The sequence below is a fragment of the Populus nigra genome, chromosome 1, assembly GCF_951802175.1.
Source record: "Populus nigra chromosome 1, ddPopNigr1.1, whole genome shotgun sequence".
NCBI classification, from domain to species: Eukaryota; Viridiplantae; Streptophyta; class Magnoliopsida; order Malpighiales; family Salicaceae; genus Populus; species Populus nigra.
The window spans coordinates 4847091-4870991 of NC_084852.1; the positions used below are offsets into that span (position 1 = coordinate 4847091).

The 23901-nt window shown below is 34.5% G+C and overlaps 3 protein-coding genes across 10 annotated transcripts; 2 read left to right on the plus strand and 1 right to left on the minus strand.

Moving 5' to 3' along the window:
- Positions 1–3636: 3636 nt before the first annotated feature.
- Positions 3637–8893, plus strand: LOC133668190 (protein METABOLIC NETWORK MODULATOR 1-like). 5 transcript variants are annotated; one of them, XM_062087944.1, is made up of 4 exons: positions 3637–3961; positions 4191–4252; positions 7225–8383; positions 8454–8893. In XM_062087944.1, the coding sequence occupies exons 3-4, from the start codon at positions 7277–7279 to the stop codon at positions 8481–8483; spliced, it is 1137 nt and encodes a 378-aa protein (XP_061943928.1). In that variant the 5' UTR covers positions 3637–3961; positions 4191–4252; positions 7225–7276; the 3' UTR covers positions 8484–8893. The 5 variants fall into 5 exon arrangements, with proteins under 5 accessions (XP_061943928.1, XP_061943946.1, XP_061943953.1 ...); XM_062087962.1 differs by having other exon boundaries at positions 8457–8893; XM_062087969.1 differs by having other exon boundaries at positions 8466–8893.
- Positions 8894–9262: 369 nt separating this feature from the next.
- LOC133668168 (uncharacterized) lies at positions 9263–15693 on the minus strand. 4 transcript variants are annotated; one of them, XM_062087932.1, is made up of 13 exons: positions 15325–15693; positions 14820–14941; positions 14575–14729; positions 14028–14178; positions 13551–13585; positions 13355–13430; positions 13205–13235; positions 12447–12736; positions 11864–12118; positions 11561–11668; positions 11389–11439; positions 10578–10676; positions 9263–10045 (listed from the first exon to the last, which is right to left on the minus strand). In XM_062087932.1, the coding sequence occupies exons 1-13, from the start codon at positions 15485–15487 to the stop codon at positions 9995–9997; spliced, it is 1587 nt and encodes a 528-aa protein (XP_061943916.1). In that variant the 5' UTR covers positions 15488–15693; the 3' UTR covers positions 9263–9994. The 4 variants fall into 4 exon arrangements, with proteins under 4 accessions (XP_061943916.1, XP_061943901.1, XP_061943910.1 ...); XM_062087917.1 differs by having other exon boundaries at positions 10589–10676; positions 12447–12733; positions 15325–15691; XM_062087926.1 differs by having other exon boundaries at positions 10589–10676; positions 12540–12736; positions 15325–15691.
- A 2464-nt stretch (positions 15694–18157) lies between these two features.
- LOC133680989 (DEAD-box ATP-dependent RNA helicase 32) lies at positions 18158–23495 on the plus strand. Its single transcript, XM_062104067.1, has 8 exons — positions 18158–18621; positions 19234–19509; positions 19909–20232; positions 20791–20982; positions 21062–21217; positions 21404–21876; positions 22358–22515; positions 22809–23495. Exons 1-8 carry the CDS (start codon positions 18247–18249, stop codon positions 23153–23155), a joined length of 2301 nt encoding a protein of 766 aa, XP_061960051.1. The 5' UTR covers positions 18158–18246; the 3' UTR covers positions 23156–23495.
- The last annotated feature ends 406 nt before the right edge of the window (positions 23496–23901 follow it).

Below are 23901 nucleotides of genomic sequence, written 5' to 3' on the forward strand. Positions count from 1 at the left end.
ACAAAAAATAAAAACAAACTTGCTTTTTCAAAGAGAAGGAAGCATTCGGCCAGGAGAGAAAAAAAATATTCAAGCAAGGAAAATTTATCAATTTAAAAGTGTTAAAGCTTTGGTTATTGCTTGGTAAGATGTCCTCACACTTTTAAATAAGATTCTTGAAGAATTTATGTTTTAAATTGATTGAACTTTGTGAAATGAGGAATTAGGGTTCATGATAAATTTTAGAGAAAATTACAATTGATTGTGAAATTGTGTTAAGATTATTGAAGTGAGTAGAGAAAATAAAAAATTTTGGTAATTAAAGCAAAATTTTAGGTGTTCTTGAAGAAGGGATTTTTGGAAAAATAAAAATTTAAGAGTTTTGATAAGATGATGAGATTGTGTAAGAAAGAGATGATATTAATGTTAAAGAGTGAATAGATCATGAAATTTTTTTATGTTTTTCTTTGATTTAAATTATGGTAAAAATTAAATAAATAAATTTAAAGAATATATATATTGATTTGAATGATGAAATGAATTGTGTTAAAATGTGGAAATTGGAAGAATAGGAAGGAAATTTACAAAATGATTTTATTTTGGCAAATAAAAGGATAATTGGAATGATTTTATTTATTGAGTGTTTCAATATGGAAAGTAGAATAATGATGTGATATACTTGTCAATTCAAGAGAGGCTGTCAAGCCGACACCACAGCAGGAAATTTCAGCTCGAGCTTAGTCATCAGGTAATTACACGATACCCGAATTTATTATTGGTCAATATATATTTTTATTTGATTAATTGTGGTTGATAAATATGAAATTATTATATTGTTTACTTTAGAAAATAAGATATGTGATGTGATGAATTAATTCTTGAACTAATGGGATTAATGTCCTGGTGAATAGGCGTGATAAGGAATTAATTCCCTAGTTAATGGGATTAGAACCATGGTGAATGAGCAAATCGTTGAACTAATTCCTGAATTAATGGGATTAATGTCCTGGTGAATGGGCATGATGAGAAATTAAGTCTCTGGTTAATGGGATTAGTACTAGGGGTGTTCACGGTTCGGTTCGGTTCGGTTTAGACTCAAAAAACCAACCGAACTGAATTACATGAATTTTGTGAAATACTAACCGAACCGGACCGAAAACCGGTTCAAACCGAACCGGTCCGGTTCGGTTACATCCGGTTTTTTTGGTAAAAAACCGGGAAACCTAATCCCATCATATATGGGTTATTTTTTGGATTTTTTAAAATTGGTTTACATTAAATCAGGCTTTAAAATTTTCACGATCTCAGCCAAAACAACTCCTTCATGGTTTCCATTGCCATTAATCCCATCGATCTTAGCCATTATCACGAATACTTACCACAAGAAAGATCGGTTGGGAGATTTTTGAAATTGAGAAAAAAAAGCCCTCGGGTCCCGACCCACAAATGAATAGGAAGCGGGGTGAGGGTCTTTCGTTAAAGGGGGTAAAGAAGGGTGGGGCTTTGTTCTGAGGGGGACGCCTTTCGCAGCTTTAGAAAGGAGAGCCTCTAGTTGCAGGAGTGAAAGAAAGAGTCTTGACCAAGAACTCAAAGTAGTGGAGTCTGAGGTACAGCTAAGAATGAAAGGGGAGGAAAGATAAGAATAAGAAAAAGATACAGGTGACAGATGGGCAAAGTGACAAAGATGGGCAAAGATCATTGTACATCAATTTTTCTTTGGCTTTGGATGTGTATGTGACGTTGAAAAATGTGATCTTCTCATTGAAAGCTCATTCAACAACCCACCAGAAAGGATGATTGGGAAACTGGGAAATGAAGATTGAGAATTATTTGAGAGGAAGATTGGTTTTTTCTCTGGGCAAGGCGGCGACACAAATGAGAGGTAGTAAAGTTATGTTAACTGTTAGGGTTAGGTTGTAATTTAACTATTTATACCTAGAAGATTTTTGTAACTTTTGGCTTTTATAGGTCCGGTTCGGTTTGTGCCGGTTTTTGGTTCAAAACCGAAACCGAACCGGACCTGTTAAAATTTATGGTTTTGACAATCAGTTTAATCGATTTTTCATTTCGGTTCGGTTTTTTCGGTTAATTTTTCTTCGGTTTTCTCGGTTAATCGGTTATTTTGAACACCCCTAATTAGTACCTTGATGAATGAGTAAATCGCTGAACTAATTCCTGATTTAATGGAATTAGTGCCCTGGCAAATGGGCGAGATGAAGAATTAATTTCCCTGGTTAATGGGATTTGTACCTGATGAATGGATGAAACGTTAAACTAATTTTTGGATTGATGACAATAGTGCTTGTTGAATGGACTGGTGGAAAATTAATCATCTATTAGTGAAAGTAATGTCGGGTTAATTGAGCGATAGAAATAATTATATTTTTGGTTGATATTAAAAAAAGAAAAAAGAAAAAGAAAACAAACTCATAGATTATTTTGAAATTTAATTGATATATATATATATATATATAATACTAGATGAGCAAGTTAATTTAATGATCTTTTGACTAAATTTTCAAAAAAAAAGGAAGAAAAAAAGAAAGAAAGTAGAAAGAATTTTATGGATATCTTTTTTTCATCTGTCTAATTGAATTATTGTATTAAATCAATTTTCAGGTACATCCCTCTATCGGGCTGAACAGTAGATTAGTTTTCTTATATTTTGTTGGGTGTCTTTTTGTAATGAATGAATTTATCATTTTGTTATATAATATAATGCGTCAACAGTTTATCGAATTCTCTTTTGTGTAGTATAATCTTAATTATGAATTTCTTCTTTAATTATATATTTATTTCGATTATAATTTCGTTAATGGTCCTTATCTGTAAATCTTTGAATTGTGTAATGTACTTCAGTTATAATTTGTAGAATAATTCTTTGGATTGCATCCATGAAAATGTGGGATATTGAATTGTTTAGACATGTGTGAATTTGATTATTGAGAAGTTGTGATGTAATGAGAGGAGGAAGTTCTGGATGATAGGATGAGTAAGAAATTTGATAATTAAGGATTGTGGATGAAAAGTCGATAACTTGATATCTAAAAATATAAAAAAAACTCTGCTAAATTTTTTATTGATTACAAAAAAATATTCCTTAATCTTATTTGAATTATCATATCCTTGCTCTTTGTTTTGAATATAAATGTTGAGGCTGTTATAGAGACTCTCTCTAACATTGTAATACAATGATTTTTTGTCTCCTCTATCAAATTAGGGAATGAGAAAATAGAAAAATGAAGTTGTGGATAAAAAATAAAATGTAGGAAAACTTAAGGGACCAAAAAGTCATTATTTGAAAAGTATGAGAATCAAAATGAATTTTTGACTTCAATCTTGAAATTACCGCCCTTTTATGCTTCTTTTTTTTTCACTTTGGTTATCTATATTTAAATTTTGCTTTTCCTCAATAAATTTACTTAATTATCTATCAATTTAAGCCTATAACACCAGTAAATAGTGATGTGAGAATAATATTTTACCTGTGTGTCTTTTTTAAAGATTCTTATAATTATAAATATAATAAAAATACCTTCAAAAATAGAATCACAGGCTGTAGAGTTCTCATCATAACCATAATATCTTTTTAACTAAGGTGGGCAAAATGGTTCATTGCTTAGCGTTTTTTATCCATCATAAAAGAAAGAAACATATGGCAGCCTCACATACACAGAATCTGATAACTTTATGATAGAATTGCAAATAACTAAACATTTATCAGCTGGACATCATCCATGATGGTATCATCCAGCTATAAATTGGTTCAAAATCTAAGCTCAAATCTCACTGGCTTGCCACTGTATCACTGCTCACCAATGGTGGCCCCACAACTGTTCCTCGGTATCTGCGTCTCTCCAAGACAACAACATAAAATATTTCTGACTAGATTTTCTTGGTGCTCTTTGTTTTTTTTTCTTTTTTTCTTTTTTTGTTTTCACTTCAGAGGAGAAAAAACAATTAACAAACAGAGCTCGTGAGGGTAGGCTGGCTTGCTTCCTTGCTTCTTTCATGCTTTGTAAAAACACCCTTTTAAAAGTTTTTATTTTCCTGGTTTCTTAGCACCCCTTTCGTGGCATTTTCACAGAGGGTTCAGTGCTTTTTCTCAAGTCCAAATAACTAAAATTTGAGTCTTTTTGCTGCTGCTGCTGTTTTAACTTATTAACTAATGGGGTTTCTTCTTCTAATTCTTTTTGTGTTTGTTTTTGCAGGTTGATTATGTTACATTTGGTTGCCATTCTTGGAATGCTTTAAAAGGATTAGTTACTCACTGGTTTGATTCTTTCTCAGTTTTAGTTGTTGGGTTTTAATATACTTTTCTCTATTGGAACAATGTCTCTCTGTCTCTTGTTTATGGACTGCTTACTTTATTCTCTCTTGGCCTCTTGCAATTTTTTTTCTTGAGCTATTATTTGTTTTGAGTGAAATGCATTTTTAATGTGATGATATTGTCACTCTTTGTTTACCAATGTTACAATTCAGAATTTCTTTAGGAAATTTATGATCAGGTGTGTGTGTGTGTGTGTTTACCTGAATTTGCTGTCTATGCATTCAAATAACTCGTTTCATTGTAGGAGATTTTGACCAAATTTTCCTGAATTAGATTAGGTAAGTGATTAATTTTTTAGGTGCTTTGTTCATATAGCGGCTAGGGCTTTTGATGATGCACATGATCTCTTATATTTTTGGCAGATTGGATGATGAGATAGAAACTCTGTACAGCATAACAATAGATGCGACAACTTTGCAGCTCTTCCTACCTCCCCTACATGTACAAGCCTTTTGCAGTTGTAGTTTGCATAAGAATGCTAAATTGGGAGTTTGATGTGTTGAATGCCAGCTCATGAAATTTAGGAAAAACATTCAGAACCTTTATAGTGAACAGGGTTTTTCTGTGCTGACTTTGGGGCAAGGAAGATAATTTATGTTATGGATGTCCTCAGTTTATCTTTAATGAGGTCAAGCATCCTATATAGAAATCCTGCAGTTCCTTTAAAACAAAATTATATGTCAGGAATTTTAGGCCTTGTCAGTTCTAGGTAATGCAAAATTGTGTTTAAATGAGCATATGTATTTGAGCAACAAGGAGTTGGTGTTTGTTCATCATTAAAATCCCCTTTAAGTGAGACAAGCTGTTTGTGCAACAAGGAGTTGATGAGATTAGGTGGATGATTAGTTCTAGGATGACTTGGTTCCTTAGAGCACCATTTGCAAGGTCAACTTTTCCTTTGAACATGATGAAAAACCGTGAGATTTTATTAGGAAATAAAAAGTTAGGATAAGGGATGACTACTTAGAGGTTGGTTATTAGGAAGGGTTCATTGAAGTAATTGCTTCAATGAAATTGACCTCCAATAGAGAATATTTACTCAAATGAATCTTATGGAAAATAACCACACGATTACTTTTTCCCATTGTCAACCAAGAAATCTCTACCTTTAAAAGAAATATGAGGTAAACAATCAATTTCAGCACACGATGGGCACTTGCATTAAGTAGGAGATAAAAGAATCAACATTATTATTATTATTATAAACTGAATTGTTAGGGATTGCTTGTATGCAATTTAGCTCAATCCTTGTATAAATTAAGAGGTTATAATAATTGTTGATAGCATTTGGAAACTTACTAGTGTAGCATCTTTAATAATGCTTGTTACTATGTAAATATTGTTAATTATATGTGATACAAGCACGATTCCCTTATCAAATATGAGCCATCTAATTGCAGTGTCAAATAACAACTGCTCTTTAATTCATCATCCCACTTGAACCTACATTGGGTAGCACTATTTCAACTTAAAAAAATACACTCATTCGTATTGAAATCCTAACATGCAAAAGAAATGTTAACTATAGAAATGTTAAATCATGATTCCATGGGTTTTATTTCATGTATGTGAATGGTTAAAAATATCAAATGTTGTGCGCAGACACTGATCTAATAATTTGGCCATGACAATTATATGCAGACAACATTATAATAATAACAATCCCCTTTTTAAAATGAGGTGTTATATATGATTCGTTAAAAATATGAGGCATTATGGCTATGTATCAAAAATCACAATTGCGGCATTGATTCATCTTGTTGAACCATCCATATAATTTCAGGGGATTGCTTGTACATATGGAAACTTTGTAATAGAAACATGTATGCTAGTGACATAGAGGTTGCCCTAGTTGGAGTGTGTATTGTTTTGGATTAGGGTGTGATTCTATTTTAAGGTTAGGCTATGATGATTTATTTCCCCTTGATACCTCTAGTCCTAGCATTGATTGTATGCTTTTGACCAAACTAGAGAGGGGGACATTGTCTTGATTTGCGCAAGCTTAGCCAAGGATACCACTAATTGCTAAATTACAAATTAAGAAAATAGAAATGTGTATGGTTTTGTCGTATTGCTTTGGAGTATCTTGTCGTAAATAGTTTTGGATAAGTTAGGCAATTTCATTCTTAACTATCTATGAAACTTTTTGCTCATGTTCTTTGACTTGAGCACCCTAATTCGCAGAATTTAGTATTTATTTCTCCCTCTATCCCATAATAATTGGCCCTTGTCAACTTTTCATAGTCAATATAACATGATTTTGAATAATTTTTTCTTTAGTTTTATTTCGATTAAAAATTCAACAAAAAAATGTTATAAAAAATATGAATTGAAACTTTCTAAATTTTAATTTTTTAGATTTGAAACTGATAAAAATTTCAAAAATAATCGGTCAAAGTCAAATTCAGTTGGCTTTTTGAAACTGTTGATAGCCAATTATTATGAGAGAGTATGAAATTAAACCTTGTGATATTCAACTCAAGATATATCCTATGTACTGTATAGTAGTGTTAATTCTGTTTGTTAAGGTATTAACTTGTTTCAATTGTTTTCTAGCATGATTCATTGAGCTAAAACGATAAGTTTATCAACATTTTTTATTCTAGACATGATCAACATGTAGTATATAAGCATTGAGCATTCTAAACATGGTTTCAGAAGACTCATATTCTCCCACTTTATTGCCTATCCTTTTAAGGGCTGAGGATCTCAGTTGTAGAAAATATACCAAATTTGGGATTATCGCACTACATACGTTAGTGGTTCTCTAGAATTCCATAATGGATATCGTACACTTTTTTGTAGAACTTAAATGCTTTTTCTTTAATGCACGTGTTTCATCTCTTTACTGCCTTCATTCCATCATGGTTGGCATAATTTGCTTCACAAACTAAATACTTGTCCTTTTTCTGCAGGGAGGGAAACAAATAAAAGATCATTTGGGTAAGGCAGGAAATTATACTGAACATGAGTGAAGCAAACCAAGTGAATAATCCTGATGCTTCAGCAATTGTCCCTCTGAAACGCAGGCGTGGTCGTCCACGCAAGTACCCTAAAATGGAGGTTGATCATGAGGCGAATGCACATGTTCCAGGGATTCAAAATCTAAACCATGGAGAGAATGCTCATGCTCCTCCTGGATTTGGAGTGGTCAATAGTAATCAGCCACATCAAGTAGGTCCAGTTAACAATGCAATTGATGCCATGATAGGCCAGTCAGTGTATGGTGTCATAGAAGCAACATTTGATGCTGGATATTTGCTGAATGTCAGGGTTGGTGATACAGAAACCACTTTGATGGGTGTTGTTTTTAAGCCTGGACATTACATCCCTGTTAATCCAGAAAATGATATTGCCCCAGATGTTCCAATGATCAGAAGGAATGAGATTCCCCTTACGAGAGAAAGCAATAATCAGGTACACACCCGAAATCCTGGGCCTAGAGGTAGAAATAGAACTGCTCATGCTGACCGTGCTGCTAATCCAGTTGGCTCGAAAGGTAAGCAGGTGCTTTCAGTGGTACCCCAAACTCCTACAATATCAAGAGGCAATGTAGTTCCTGTTGTACTTCAGCCAGTCAATCTATCAAATGGTGCACTGAGTGCCAGTGCCACAAACCAAACTGCCCATCTGGTGCCTTCAAAAATCAAGCAGGTTCTAGATGCTGCTCATTCATCAAATGGATTAACACCAACAAATGAGGTTATACAATTTCAATCTCAAAATAACCACCAGGTGATAACAAGTCCCTTTAATCAAAATCCAGCAGGGGGACTCCATGAATCAGAAGCCAGCCCGATGAAAACAACTCATATGCCTTTTGAGAAACTGTTAACTGAAGTCATCAGGAGGGTTCATGCTCCATCACAATCAACAAAGACTAATAGCAGCTTAGCTGTTAACTTGCCTGTGGAAGATTCTGGTATTGTGGAAAAAAAGGATGGCAGTGACACAGAACAGGCCCTGTCTGTTAAACCGCTGCAAGTTTTACAGCCTATTGTTGACAGCCATCCTGCAGTTGCATCTATACCTTCTGAGGACTACAAGACTGGCAAAATGACTCAGCTCTTGCAGGTAAAATAATTGTTCAATTTATCTGTCATGTACCAAGATCAATGACTTGTTATTGACATTGAACCTTAAGAAGGTTTTGCAGGAAAACATGACATTCTGATGGCTCAGACTGAGGAGCCAGCTGCAGGTTCCAGATTGAACTAGATAATTTGAAAAGCCCAGAAACCGAGGTTGGAAGTGAATGGAGTAGTATTTCTAAGATCAGGGCACGGGCAGATGGTGTACCTGCTGCTTCTGGACTATCTGACATGTTTCCGGAGAAAAAATTGCTAGGCTTGTACGAGTCTATAGATAATTAGCGTCATAAACTAGGTAGAGGCCACAGAAGATCCATCTTTGCTTGAAAGTGGGAGGCTAAGTGTCTCCTCAAAGACTTTAATCTTATTTTTTCTTTACAGTTATAAAGGAAACCTAGGTGCTTGTTAGCATTTGGAACTGTAATTTATTCACAGTTTGAATTGAAGGATAGCTTCTTATTAGACATTTATACAGCCTCAGCTTTTATCATTATATCATCCATGCCTGCTTTTAGCTGTGCTAGTGCCAGGTAGATCTTTGCTAAAAGCGATCTTGCAGGGTAAAAGGGAAGATACGGGTGAGCAAAGATTTAGCAAGGAGAATTTTAAATAGACGAGGAAAATTAAGGCCTGTCCCTGTGGTGTCTTAATTCACTCGTTTTAGTGAGGTGGCGCAGTGTTGGTATTTCAGGAACTGCATGATCTGTAAGTATTCATCTGGAGTAAAATGCATTGTAAGCTGTTCACATTAGGTAATTTGGGTAACAAGAGTAATATTCCAGGTTGAGGTTCTCACTGGATAGAAATTTTATGTTATTCAAAAGAGCTACTAATAATATTTATTCCATGACAAGAGGAGAGAGGAACAAAAGGGAAGATATGACATTGTAATTTCCATGAAAATAAATCTCCAGTGATATAAAATCTCTCACTTCTCACTCAAATGATGGTAAACTTTGCTTCTACGGATTGTAAACAAGGATGCCTACACCTTAGGGCCGATGGAAAAGGTGACGCTCAACATTTTCCAGCAATAAAAACAAATCAGCAATAATCTCCACTACATGAACCCTAAAACTGTTGCTAAATTGAGCCAAAAATGAAATGAATTATCCCGCCGACTTTTTGTATCAAAACCTTGTAGCTGTTGCCTCTGTCTCAATATTGTACACTTTACACCTTTGGGCCTGTATTATCACTTTTCAAGATGCAATTCTTCCTTCTACCGGGGGGGTAACTTCTCATAATTCTTCGCCAAAACAGAAAACCACCCCTACATCATGTCTTACAGCATGGATCATCAAATAAAAAATCACTCTCAAATCAGGTTTCACAAGAAATCATTGAAATGAGTTAAACCCTGAAAATGAGGGATGAAACTAATTGCCTATTGCTCGATGTTTTTCAGTAGAACTATGGATCAAAATTTTGTTGTTTACGAAAACGAATCTTGATTTCACTATGGAATATACTCATGGAAACTTGGTGTTGAAAAGAGTATTGGATCCTGGGACTGGAATGGGGCGAATTGCAGGGATAGGTGGCTGAAGAAAAGGAATATGGCTTGGCATTACAAATGGTTGTTGTCCACCAGCTACAAAAGGTGGAGCCACACAGAGCTGCAAGGTTTGGCCAGCTGCACTTCCTGCAATATCCAAAAAAAAAAAATTCAAAGACTCGATAAACAGGCACAGAAAAACATAGAGATGCTGAGACTTAGCACTGCCACTATAATTACATTATGCTCAAGAAATATTTTTCTTCATTTTCTTTTCTGTGTGTTTTGCAAGTGGGTGGGGTGTGCGAATATGTTGGAGCTCTAAAACAAGCACCAGCAAGAACATAATCACCTTCCCTATATTTGATTTGTAGTGTTAAATTTAAGGTTTCTCATTAAATCGAAACTCAAAGTAATCAGTTTCTCAAATGGTTGTGCACATATTGATTATCATTGCATATAATGATTATCAACCCCTTGCGGACATTGACAGAGGTTGGAATTTTCAACATTAATTTTTGAAACAGTTATCCTGACTTGCTAGCCTAGCAGTTAGGTTGTCCCTTCATGTAGTCAGTAACATAAAAAATCTAAGCTTGCTTGGAATGTGCAGCAACCTTTGAAACCAGAATCTCTTGCAATATAGCACATGAAAAATTCCAACCAACAAAAGGAATGCCTTTCTCATACCTTGGTGTTTAGGATATTGGACTTGGTGAGGAGTTGACATAGGACGTGCAGATACAGATGATATGGCTGCTGCGCTTGGAACCAAATCCTTTCATGGTACAAATGCAATGAAACAATCAGAGAAATATAACATGCATTTAATCTACTTGGATAAGAACTCCAGGGAAGTGGAGAAATTAAAATCTTGAGATGACTTGAAATGCAAGAGGATCAGCTCCAACAACAAAAAAATGGCAGAAGTGTCAAAAAAGAGAAAGAAGTTATGCACGAAAAAAGAAGAAAATAAGCCTGCCACTAGACCTTCATGATATACATGCAAGATTCCATAGCTGCAGGCTTTGGTCAGTAAGATACGAATAATTGCAATTTCCTTCACATAATATAGCATATTTATAATCTTAGCTAATTAGCTATCTAGCTTCAGATCAGTGACACACACAACAAGCGTTCTTCTATTAGAACTTGGCTAATATAAAAGCATCCATGTTAAGAGTAGCATGGTGTAACACTGGTTGAGGAAGCCAACTATATAGATAATTAGAAAAGTAAATCACAGTAGGATGTTAAGAATTAGTATGAAGCTTAGAATTACTGCTCAAGGCTGATTCTAGAAACTGTCTCGAGATCAGATAATGACTTAAAACCATCCTCCCCATAATGTAGATTAAATTGCTTCCTAGCACGGTAATAAAACAGTTAAATACAAGCTACAACACCCAGAAACTACATGTTAGTTGTATCTGTAACTATCAAACATCAGAGTGCTTTAATTATTTCATGTTGCAGATCCGGTATCTTACATGAGAAACTGGCTGAATATACATGAGCTGCCCCAGTTGTCCAACCATAACCTTGAGAAACAGAGAGCAAGATTAGCGACCAGATTAGAAAATAAAGTTACAAACAATAAAACAACAGAGCACCAGAAATAAACTGCCCAAAGGATATCACGTGAATCTTCCTTCTACTTACAGATTGAGAATTTGGAGGCACAAATGCTGGTGCTGCCTGAACAGCATGATACTGACCAGAATATCTAAGTGGCTGTGGCTGTGCTCTGCTTCCCATGTGTCCAACAACCTATAGCCAAAATGAAACCCTTTGAGAACTAATAGAGGGTTCCTCTCTTGACAATTAGTCATTTAGTTTAGCTTGGGCTAGTTCAACCAAAAAAATATTCCAAGAGCTGACCATAAAGTTCCTGATTTTTTCTAGTGACTTGAATAGATATGGGTTACAAAATAAGCAAGAAACTAGAAGTTAGCTAACACATACAGTTTGCAAAAATTGAGAACCACTGCCACCATTTACAGCTGTCAAGTTGCTATAGGGGGGGTACTTAGCAGGGACAGATGAACGAGGTGCAAAAGGGATCCCGACTTCTGGCTGGACAGCAGCAACAGGTACCGCTGGAGAGTTGCTTGGTATGTAAGCCATGCTTGCAGCTGTTGGCACTGCTGGAGCAGTACCTGATATAGGATTGGAAAAAGATGGAGAAAAAATTTTTGCTCCTGGATTGAGCTTGAATGCCTGAAAGAAAATTAATGTCAAAAAACATCACCATGATTATAAAACTGAACTTGCAAATATTCCAAAATTCCTAGGAAACTACAATGTAATCTAAACCCAATGATTTCTACCAATGCTTGTGGTATAGATTATAAACTATACCCAATATGAATTGCAGTAACTATTCAACAAAATATTTCAGTTTACTCGTAAAAATTGCTGGTTCAATAAACTATATGATTTACTGACGAGACAGCCAGTGACCTGATGACTGCCATATAAATTTGACAGTCAAAGGAGGTGAGATGACACAGAGGTAGGTACCAAAAGGTAAAAACATGGTTCTTGCCTTGGAGCTTCTATTAGATTCTGAGATTCGTGGAGAGACTGCATCAGTAGAATTTGTTAATGAACTACAGAGTGATTCTGAAGGAACATCAACCGTTGGATTGGAAGAAGTTGGAACACTTGCACAAAGAGCAATAGGAGAAGTGGTTCCCACAGAAGCAGGCCTTCCACAGTATTGATTGTCTGGCTTCATAAGCTCACCAGCAGAATTACAAGATACACCGTTAGGCAACAGCTTCACTGTTACTCGCCCTTCTGCAACGCGTTTTGCTTCACTGAGGTAAGGCCCTGCTGCATGTTAGCAAAATAAGCAATTAAAACAAGAATCAAAACCAACAAAAGAATTTTAAAAAATACAAGACAAAATCAGGGATTAGTGGTAAAGCTTAGCAATTTACAGACAAACTATGGCCTAGATGCATCTCAACATAGGGCCTTGTAATAATAAAAAAAATCAGAAAATGGCATGCAACCACTAAATTCGCATGAATGTTATGTACAATATGATACAATTGATACAAAAGCCCAAAGTCTATCAATAATGATTGTTATTATGAAGCCAGGAAACGAAGTCTTATATACATAATGAGTATTTTATTACAAACATATCCACTGGTAGTATCAGAACTATTCACTACTAAAAGAATGCATGCCTCCTCTTCTAGTTTCTTTTCGTGAAAGAAATTCACAATATTAAGGCAGACCTGTCTGCTAAGTTCTGAACAAGTAATTAAACCCAGAGATGGAAATTGAACTTACTGATTGCATTTGGGCTATGAACTTCATCAGCCTGCACAAATCAATTGCACAAGTAAAAATTTACATCAAACACTCAATAGACAAATAGTTTCCACTTCTACAAACATAGGGCATTAAGCAAAGAAATAAACTATGCCTGTCAAGACATACACTCTTTTCCCTTTGAAACTCAAACTTATGTTTATAGAGATCCTGCTCTCCCTGTGACCAGTCTTCTCCAGTCTGCCTGTCAGAAAAAAATAATTGACAGGAATCTGAAAGTTAGAAGGAATTTCATATAAGAAAATAATTTAAACTTAGTAAATATCACTTGAAATTTGGAAAAGGCTGGTAATTTAATTTATACCTTCCATTAACTGAGTCACCAGAAGAAGCTTCTCTCTTCGTACACAAAACAGAAATTAAAAAAGTTAAAAAGAAAAGAAGTGAAAAGTGTACCTATATCTCTTTCTCACACACAAGCATCTTAAATAATGTATCCCTACTACATATATTAATTACCACTGACTCATTTATCCAGTAATTGAAAGGATTCCCTTCAACCCATGTGCCAATCCATCATATCATCCAAAACATCAATTAGATGCATCCTAGGTAGCATTAAAAAAAAAAAAGCACAGCCATCTTAAACTAAAAACCTGCTGTCAGAATTATAAACAGCCGACTATGCTGCTGCTGATACAGGTCTCTCGTGACAGAAATGCTAATAATCAAACACAAGTTAAAATCATTTACAGATATCTTTTGATGAGTATCAAGACAAGCTTACAAAACTCTTTCCCTATTAGACAAAAGAAAAAGAAAAAGAAAATAGAAGCCTCACCTTTGAGATATTTACACCATCTCTTTTCCCATGTTCAAATTCCATGACATTTCCTATGTCATTTGGTGGCATTTTTCTCCCTTCATGATCCTTCCCTGCTCTTGTCAGCATAAGACCTTGAGAAGAACCATTCTTGTTTTTGGCTGAACCCCTACTTCATAGGTACAATTAGTGAAGAGTTTTATACATATAACCAAAGAAAAGGAATATTGCTTGGATGATGAAATATTTCCTCGACCGATTTTCTGTACTAGTACAGAAGGGAAAAAGTAGGTTGTTATCTCTTAATTAATCAACAATAGTATATATGTGTCTGAAAACATGCAAAAGGCGCTAAAGTGGTGCTCATTATGTACAAACCATGGAAATAAAAAAAATGTCGCCCTAGAGAAACCATCAAAATATAACTAAAAGTCAACTTGGAAATGAATGCAACATGGAAAAGAAAAGTAAACCAATAAATATGACTTTAAATTGTTACAACTTATAATTAAATTTCAACAGTTAACACCAATCCTTCCAACCCAAATCCAAAACAAGAAAATACCTGTTTTGATTAGATTTCTTTCTGTCCACAGTGAACATGTTAGATTTCTTTGCCTCACTCACTGCAATCTCAGAAGATGAAGCATTGGTTACAGCAGCTTCTGCATTGTCACCAGATATATTTGCAGCGACACCATCAGCTGGAAATAGAACTCCCTACATACAATGAAGCACGCATATTAGGCGGACTCTCCAATGTTGAATCCTTATAACTAACAGAGATCTAAAAAAGAAAGAGTTGCATACCTTAGCAACAACTTGAACAATATCAACTGAAAGAATTACAAGTGTCTCTATCACACTCCCATTACCTACATTTGCACTGGATTTTCCCTTTTTAGTCAATCTTGCTTCCTTCAAAACAATACCTGCGCAAAGTCCATAACTTGACTTCACAAATGAATTTCCAATCTTTATGGACTCGTATTGCCAAGAGTACCAAATTCAGTCTATGTTAAACAGATGAAACAGCGAAACCCTCCATTACTTAGCTAAATAGAGTACACAACAGAAACAGAAACAAAATATATGCTAAGACAATAGGCAAAAACCAAGATCAGAATCCAATCTGATCCCATCCATAACAAAAGGTACCATAACCATTTCTCAATAAAACCAAAACCCAGATAGGAATGCTTACAAAAATCAGAACCCAGATACCATTTTGAACAAAAATCATAACTTTCAAGTAATTCAAAAACCAAAGCTAAATAGAAGCAATCTTTTCTTCTGAAAGAAAGAAAAAACTCACCGTTTTCCTTGTCGAAAGAAGCAGTGTGAAAAGTCCCAAAGTAGACAGAACCATCTCTAATGTGCACATCAACAGGGAGTCCAATTATACACATAGTAGCAAACAATAAAGCCTCGTTTAAGCATGCCTCTGTTTCAGCTTCTGCTCTGTTTTTGTAACCCATCTCTGTTTGTACCCAAAAAAAACAATGATAAAACTTTTGTGTATGTAAGTTTTTCTTACAAAGAGTTTGTGCTAGATGGAGGGAGAGATCTAAAGGAAAAAATGGAAGGAAACTGGAAAATAGAGAGATGCTTTTTTCCTTGTGTGTTCTTTGTACGTGATCGTGTCTTTGTTGTTTTGTTTGATGAGTTTTCGTTGGCTTTTTTTTTTTAATGTCGTATACATGTATGTAATAAGTGTGTGTTTAGTATTATAATATATTTTAAGAAAATATTTTTTATTTAAAAAATATTAAAATAAATTTTTCGTATTTTTAATATTAATATATCAAAAAAAAAAGATCTTATGATTCTAAAGTGTAATTATTAATACTTCTTTAAAATTTTATTTTTTAAAATTTTTTTATTTATCTCTCCCTCCCATAGTTATCTCTTTTATTAAATAAATATTTATAACTGCAAACTTTGAGTAGTAAAAATACTTAGAAATATATTTAATAAAAGCTAATAATTAAATTTAAAATATAATTAAAGTTTATTAAATTATTATATTAAATTCCTGACACACACACGTAGCCAAAAGAATTTTATAAAGAGTAAATTGAATAATACAAGGGAGATATATTATGGGGAGAGAGAATCGTGGACAGTGATTAAGAGAGAATAAAAATGAAAATATAATAAAAGAAGATAAACAATAATATATTAGGGAATGCCAGCTAATAGTTCAAAAGGGACTCTTTAATTAGATTTTCGAATAAGGTTTTTATTTATTTATATATATATAGATATATAATTAAAAAGAAATTTTTTAAAATAAAACAATTTGTGAATGTTACAAAGATAATGGTAATCATTAGTGGTGAGAAAAAAATTGAAAAATTGATTAAACCGAGAACACTAGAAAACAATAACCGAAAAAACCGAACTGTGAAAAAACTCGATTAAACCAATTAGAAATTTTAAAAAACCGACCGATTCGGTTCGATTTCGGTTTTATAAGCCTGAAATTAAAAAAACAAACTAAACCGAACCCAAACAAAAAAAACTCAAGCCAAACTGGAAAAAATAGTTTTTGTTATAAAATAACCGAACCGAAACCGGACGGTTTGAACCGGTTTTGGTTTTTTTTGAAAAAATTTTAACCAAACAAAAGATGATACACATTATGGATTATTTTATTCAAGTTTTATTTCTATATAATATTTTTTTATTTTTTCAATTAATTTTAAAAATTTTATTGACACACGTGAATGCATGTGCTAAGGATAATAATTTATTATAGGTTTGTAAATTCATTTATTGGATGAATCGTACAGTGTTTGTCAATAGTTATAAGGTTTATTTTGTGTTAGTGTTCTTTGAAAAATATTATATACGATTTCACAAGTTTTTAATACTTATAGAAAATTTCCCAAAATCATAAGATATACTCAAAGGCGATTTTATTTTTTTATTTGAAGATGAAATAAGTTTCTATATTAGATTATGCATTGATCAATATTGGTTTTTTTAACTCAAATAATTATAAAAATACACCATTGCATCAGTATTAGATATTATGAATTTATAAAATCAAAAAAAAATATGAAAAACAGATTTCTTTAAATTAGTTTTTTTTCACACTTGCCAAATAATACCATACTTGTAATTTACTCATAAATAAATAAATAATCAAGTATGATTATAGGTATATTTTTTTCTTCTTTAAATTAGAAAAGAGCATTGTGTTTTTTTTTCATGGTTAAATTTTGAGTATACTATTTATGATATAAATGTTCATGAAAAATTCTTCTAGTTCAATTTTTTTTATTTAGATGCAAACATAATTTTGAAACTCGACCCGATAGGTATACTTAGAACCCGACCGACCTAGAGCTGGAACTGGACAGGATTTAAAAAAATAAAGAAAAGCAAAACTCGAGGTGACCCGACAAGACCCGGTCAAAAACCTGGTTGCAATCCATTAACTTTTTTTTTACTGAAACGATGTTGTTTTGATTTTTTTAAAAAAAATTAACTCGAGCTACCCAATACTTGATCAAAACTTGAAATCCATGCCTTAAACTGGGCTGACTACCAGACCATGTTTAAAAATTATGGATGAAAGATTAAAGTGATTACCAAATCTCATGTATAAAACTCTTGCTTAATTTTTTTGTGTAGAAAAAATCTTTTTCAACTCTACTAATAAATAAATATGATTTCTATTTTATCATCAAAAGTTGAAATCCAATAAAAAAAAACAGTAAATATTTTTTTTATTAGAGATATGAATAAGCTAATTAAGAGTTGATTTTTATTCGCAAAAATTGACTTTGAAATTGAAAATACCTTTTTTTTAAAAAAAGAAGTAAAAGACTATTATTATAAATTTATAATTTATGTCTTTCAAAAGGAAAAAAATCATAGCTACTAGTTATTAAATTTATTCGGCTCAATTTTTGGGTTAGTTATTAAAAATATTTTTAAAAATATAAAATGATTTTATTTTAAAAAAATAAAAGTTAATAAATTTTAAACGAGTTGTAAATTAACCGAGTGAACTTCAAATTGTTTTTTCTTTCACATGGCCGGGGAAGGGACAGTTACTCTGAATTATTGTCACGTGTCTCCAGGTAGATACACACGTGGCTTCGAGACCAAAAATAAAATACAAAAGAAAAGCAAAACCTTGACAAAACCCTAATCCATCGAATCTTCTCCTAGCTATTGCCTTCATCTCTCTCTGTCTCTCCAACTTCCAGAGTTAGCTTCCACGATGAGAAAATCAAAACCAAAGTCTAAACAAACAAGAAGGGATCGCCATGAAGCAGAACAGGAAGAAATCTCCAAGCTAAACCAATGGATAGACTCACAAAAACCAGACTCAGGGACCAACCCTTTATCACTCCCACCACTACCAAAAGATGCACCAATTGGGCCCCTTCAAGATGATAAATTTTCAAGATATTCAGGGGCTACAATGTTCAAGGAATTGCCTTTGTCAAAGAGAACGCAAGATGGGTTACAGAGAGCGAATTTTTCTAAAATGACTGATATACAAAGGGCTTCTTTGCCTCATTCTCTTTGTGGAAGGGATATTCTTGGTGCTGCTAAAACTGGGTCTGGCAAAACACTCGCTTTTATTATTCCTGTGAGTTGGTTTTATTTTTATTTTGAGTTTTATGGGTTTGATTTGCTTGCTTTTGTTGCCTTTTTCATGCAAAAAGTGGGGGAAAAACCTAGTGTGGTTCTTATTTTGAACTTGTGTGGTTCAGTGGCAGATATTTGGCGTTGCAAAATAGGAAAAAAAAAAGAACTGGGAATAGAATGGATTTTTAGGGTCGACAGATGTCTTTTCTGGTGGTACGGAATGGGAAAAAAATTGATAATTGGGAAATGAATGGGTGTTATATCTTTCTCGGCTCTAACTTTGACGGGTTCGGCTTGTTTTGCTTGTTTTTATTATGATTCTCTTATTAAAGTTAGTACAGTTTAGTTTTGTGCTTCTGTACTTTGATTGACAGATTAATTATCGGGAAAAGAATGGATTTTTAGGAAGTAATTAGTGTAGTTTAGTTTTTCTTTTGTCAGTTTGAAATGAGAAGTTATTGAACAATACAGGGATGCTTAACTTGAGCACTTAAATCTGAAGGTTAGACTATTACTTGTTCCGCAGTTCAATAGAGAATTTTTTGGATGATTGGATGATGGAATTGATGTTTTTATGTTTCTACATATTTATTGATTTATATCTGGAATTCAGATTGTGGAAAAATTATATAAAGAAAGATGGGGTTCTGAGGATGGAGTAGGCGGCATCATTATCTCTCCCACAAGGGAATTAGCAGGGCAGCTTTTTGATGTATTGAAAACTGTTGGGAAGTTCCATAACTTTAGCGCTGGACTACTCATTGGTGGTCGAAAGGAAGTGGAAATGGAGAAAGAACATGTTAATGCTCTGAACATATTAGTTTGCACTCCTGGAAGACTTCTTCAGCATATGGACGAGACTCCAAATTTTGATTGTTCACAGCTTCAGGTCAACATAACTGTTTTTTTCCTTTTTCTTTTTCTTTTTTTTGCTGGTCATTTTTTTATATTTTCATTTTCAAAACATGGATAACACAAGAGACTGTGCTTATCCACAATGTCTTGTCAGAAGACTTTTGTTTTAGAGAGAGAGATGAATTTAGCTTCCAAATCTAATTACTTTCACTTGGTATCAACTAACATTCTTATGATGTTTTACTTTCATTTTCTGCTGGGAAAAATGCTCTTTAACTTTTCTCCACTCTGAACCATTCCAACTACTTAATCTTGCTCCAATGAACTCCATACTGATCTTTCTTTCCTGTGCCTATGCACCTACTGTTTGGGAATTAAATTTAGATCCTGTTTTGTCTTATCTGATTTGAGTGCATTGCTGGCCATAGAACAGGTTTTGGTCCTTGATGAGGCAGATCGTATTCTTGATGTTGGATTTAAAAAGACTCTGAATGCAATTGTCGCACAGCTACCTAAGCGTAGACAAACATTGCTTTTCTCTGCAACTCAAACAAAGTCCATTCAGGATCTTGCAAGACTGAGTTTGAAGGACCCAGAGTATATCAGTGTGCATGAAGATGCTGAGACAGCAACTCCCAACCGCCTGCAGCAAACTGCAATGATTGTTCCTCTTGAGCAGAAGCTAGATATGCTATGGAGTTTTGTAAAAGCTCATCTTAACTCAAAGATTCTTGTGTTTCTTTCTAGCTGCAAACAGGTAACTTGTCAGTGTTCCTTTGAGAAGCTAGTGATTTTTTTTGTGGATAAGGGTGTTTGATGTTGATTTAATACCGCCATTGTATTTGGTTGTGAAACTAAGCCACTTCTTCAATTACTAGCTGGACATGTTGCAGCCAATGCCTGATTAAGACAGTAGGAACTCGTAGTAGACATGTGTGCGATTGGGTTTGGAGCCTGGATGGTTCCTTCCATCGACTTAAGTTAATTTGTTTACGGCATGCCATAGTTAACTGAGCATTAGTGGATCACTCAAATTTTATATTATATTGATGAGTGCATTGGTATGGGCATTTGCATTTCAAGCTTGAGATGATTTCATCTTGTTCTACCTGGCAATTTCTAGATTTGGTGTTGTAGACAGGGAAATATAATTGAATGGTTTGGCCAGCATAGGTAGTTGAGGAAGTATTACTTGTCCATTCTTCAAGCGTGCCAGATGTAACTCTTTTGTTCTGTTTTTTTTCTACAATATCTAGTTTCATAATCAACCCAGTTACAACTGTTCTTGACAACTCTGAATTGCGCCATTTGATAGGTGAAATTTGTCTTTGAAGCATTTAAGAAACTACGGCCTGGAATCCCATTGAAGTGTCTCCATGGAAGAATGAAGCAGGAGAAAAGGATGGGAATTTATTCTCAGTTCTGCGAAAGTCATTCAGTTCTCTTCTCAACTGATGTAGCCTCAAGAGGCCTTGATTTTAATAAGGCAGTTGACTGGGTTGTCCAGGTGAGATATTTGTTTTTGAGACAAAGCCCTGGCACATCTTTCCCAATGATGAGGTTCTTAGAACTTGTTTCTTCTATAGGTAGATTGTCCAGATGATGTTGCATCCTACATACACAGGGTTGGTCGCACAGCACGCTATCTGGCTGGAGGAAGGTCGGTTTTGTTTCTGATGCCTTCAGAAATGAAAATGCTTGAAAAATTGCAAACAGCAAAAATTCCCGTACAGTTTATTAAGGTGGGTGCCTTAATCGAAAAATGTATTATCTTAACCTGGTTTATTTCAATTTGGAGGGGTAGATCTGCTGATTGGTTTACTACCTGAAATAATCAGTTGTGGTTGACTTTAATTTGTGTTTACAGCATTGAGTCCCTTATATGCATGGGTTCATGATGCTAAACATGCTTTTATGCTGATTCTCAGGCAAATACAAAAAGACTGCAGCCAGTTTCTGGATTGTTGTCAGCTTTACTAGTCAAGTATCCTGATATGCAGCAGCTAGCTCAGAGGGCCTTCATAACATATTTGCGATCTATACATATACAGAAGGACAAAGAAGTGTTTGATGTGTTGAAGCTATCTATTGAAGAATTTTCAGCTTCATTGGGTCTACCTATGACCCCAAAAGTCCGTTTTCTGAACCAGAAAATAAAAGGGAAAAAGGCATTTGGAAAATCTGCTCTTCTCGAATCAGAAGATTCTGAAAAGGAGGATGCTGCAGAGATACCAGGTGAGAAGCTTGATATCGGTAACTTCAGGGAAGAAAGTGTGGCCAGACTAAAAGAGAATCTAGAGATTGGTGATTCAGAGGAAGAGAACGGGGAAAAAGGTTTTCTTCAAACGAAGAATGCTCTAAATGGGAGTGAAGCAAAAACAGGCGAAATTGAAGATCTTGTGTAAGTAACTTCTTAAAAAATATGGAAATATGTTCATGCCACAGTGCTTCTAGATATAAGAATTAACTACAAGCAGCTTTTGAAGATTTTCAAATGACTAATTCCCCCATCAAACCTGTTTGGAAGTGCGGTGGCTTCCGCTTTCAAGTGCTTTTTCCTTGAAAAACCATCAAATCAATGCTTTTTTTAGTGTTTTTTTTTTTAATTTTGATGTGCTGGTGTCAAAAATGAAAAAAAAATCATTTTAATGCTTTTTTAAGCAAAAAACACTTTTAAAAAGCACTCTACGCCACAATACTAAACACGCACTTAATTGATGCAATAATGTGGCATCTTTTTGGAATTATTCCTCTTCTGTGAAATGTAATGGAATAAGACATTGGAATTATTTGTGAATGAATCATCTGACTAGGCTAAATCTTATTGGATTAAACCTTTGTTTTCTTATCCTTAATAATGGGATCTGGTTTTGTTTTTGCAGGCCTGCAACACGAGTTTTGAAGAAAAAGAAGTTGAAGATCAATGTCCATAGACCGGTAGGGACAAGGGTTGTCTTTGATGAAGAAGGCAATACACTTCCTCCACTTGCAAGAGTGGCTGATAGAAAGAATGTTGATAATTCATCTCTGCTTGACCAAGGTAACTTCTCCTGAATTTCCACGCATGAATTATCTTGACTGATATTCCCGGACAGAACTAGCTTGTTTTGCACTGAAACAAAGTAATGCTTTACTTTTCTGTGGCCTTCACCGTGATTATTGCTAGCTCTGAAAACATTGCTACGGTTTTTTGACAATTTAAAAACACATATAAGCTATGGATCATAGTTGTTTTGATTGGCTGTCTGCCAAAGATAAAATGTCTAGCTGAAACAAATTGTCCTTTGCATTGGTCAGCCTTTGTTTTCTCATTAATCTGTTGTTCATTTGCAGACAAAAGAGAAGAATACTATAAAAACATGAGGGAACAAATGAAGCATGTGGACAAGGAAGATAAAGTTTTAGATCGCCAGCGCCGCCGAGAGAAACGGATTAAGGAAAAGATGAAGAGGAAAATAGGATCTATGGGTTTAGAGGAGGATGGAGAAGGCGAGGATGATCTCTCTGGTTCAGAAGGAGAGGGCAGAAAGCATAAAAGATCAAAGAAATATTTTGATAGTGATAGTGATAATGCCGAGATGACAGAAAGTAGAGATAATGCAGGCATAAGTACCGATTCCATTTCACTTGCAGACCAAGAAGCTCTTGCCCTGAAGTTGTTGAGTTCTATGCACTCATAGATCCTGTTTACTACAGTGCGAACCTTCACCTCAACCTACAATTTTGCCTAGATGAGCAATTTCTTTTTCTCTGCCCCTTTCCCAATTCCCATACTTTTTTTGTATGTTTCCTTTTTTGTTTTTAAGAATAGTTTGCTGAGTTGCTTGTTTCTGAAGAAAAACAGCACTATACAGATTACTTGTGATACGCACTGATCACATGATTTCTAGTTGTACCACCTGGAATCTATGTTTCGATGGCTCTGAGAATTATTGTGTGCATGCTGCTACCAGCTTTTTTATTCTCCTTGCTGAGAGAAAGAGTTTAAATGATCGATAACGTCAGTGCTTTTATGTCAAATCATAGAGCCCTTGGTAGAAAATAAAATTTTGAATTTGGCTCTTGTATTACATTAGTGATGCAGATTCTCCCTCTTTTTTTATTTAATAATTATGCATGCTGATAACGCATCTAGTGATATAAAAGCTAGGAAGTTGGTACATGTCAAGTAATGTAATATTCGTTGGTCTCCTTGTGCAGCTCTCTGTTTGAACTTGATCTTGAAGGATACCAGTAGCATCCACTTTCAAAGCCTCGCATCACGTTCATGTAAGGTGACAGTTTTTGTAGACAATCATCAATGCCTTTTAGCTTGGTTAAGCGAAAGATTTGTTTGGGGAGAGATCGTGCGTCCGAGACCAAATCGTTTTGCAACCTCCTTCCTAACAAAGAAGAATATTCATGTGCTCTAGCTTTACTTTCAAGC

Coding starts and splice junctions, on each gene's coding strand:
- LOC133668168 (XM_062087910.1), bottom strand. CDS start 15,487: ATGGGTTACAAAAACAGAGCAGAAGCTGAAACAGAGGCATGCTTAAAC. Junction 13,236..13,354: donor AGTTTCAAAGGGAAAAGAGT/GTATGTCTTGAC, acceptor TGATTTGTGCAG/GCTGATGAAGTTCATAGCCC. Junction 10,677..11,388: donor ATATTCAGCCAGTTTCTCAT/GTAAGATACCGG, acceptor GTACCATGAAAG/GATTTGGTTCCAAGCGCAGC.
- LOC133668190 (XM_062087944.1), top strand. CDS start 7,277: ATGAGTGAAGCAAACCAAGTGAATAATCCTGATGCTTCAGCAATTGTC. Junction 8,384..8,453: donor AAATGACTCAGCTCTTGCAG/GTAAAATAATTG, acceptor TTGAACCTTAAG/AAGGTTTTGCAGGAAAACAT.
- LOC133680989 (XM_062104067.1), top strand. CDS start 18,247: ATGAGAAAATCAAAACCAAAGTCTAAACAAACAAGAAGGGATCGCCAT. Junction 18,622..19,233: donor CACTCGCTTTTATTATTCCT/GTGAGTTGGTTT, acceptor TCTGGAATTCAG/ATTGTGGAAAAATTATATAA. Junction 20,233..20,790: donor TTCTTTCTAGCTGCAAACAG/GTAACTTGTCAG, acceptor GCCATTTGATAG/GTGAAATTTGTCTTTGAAGC.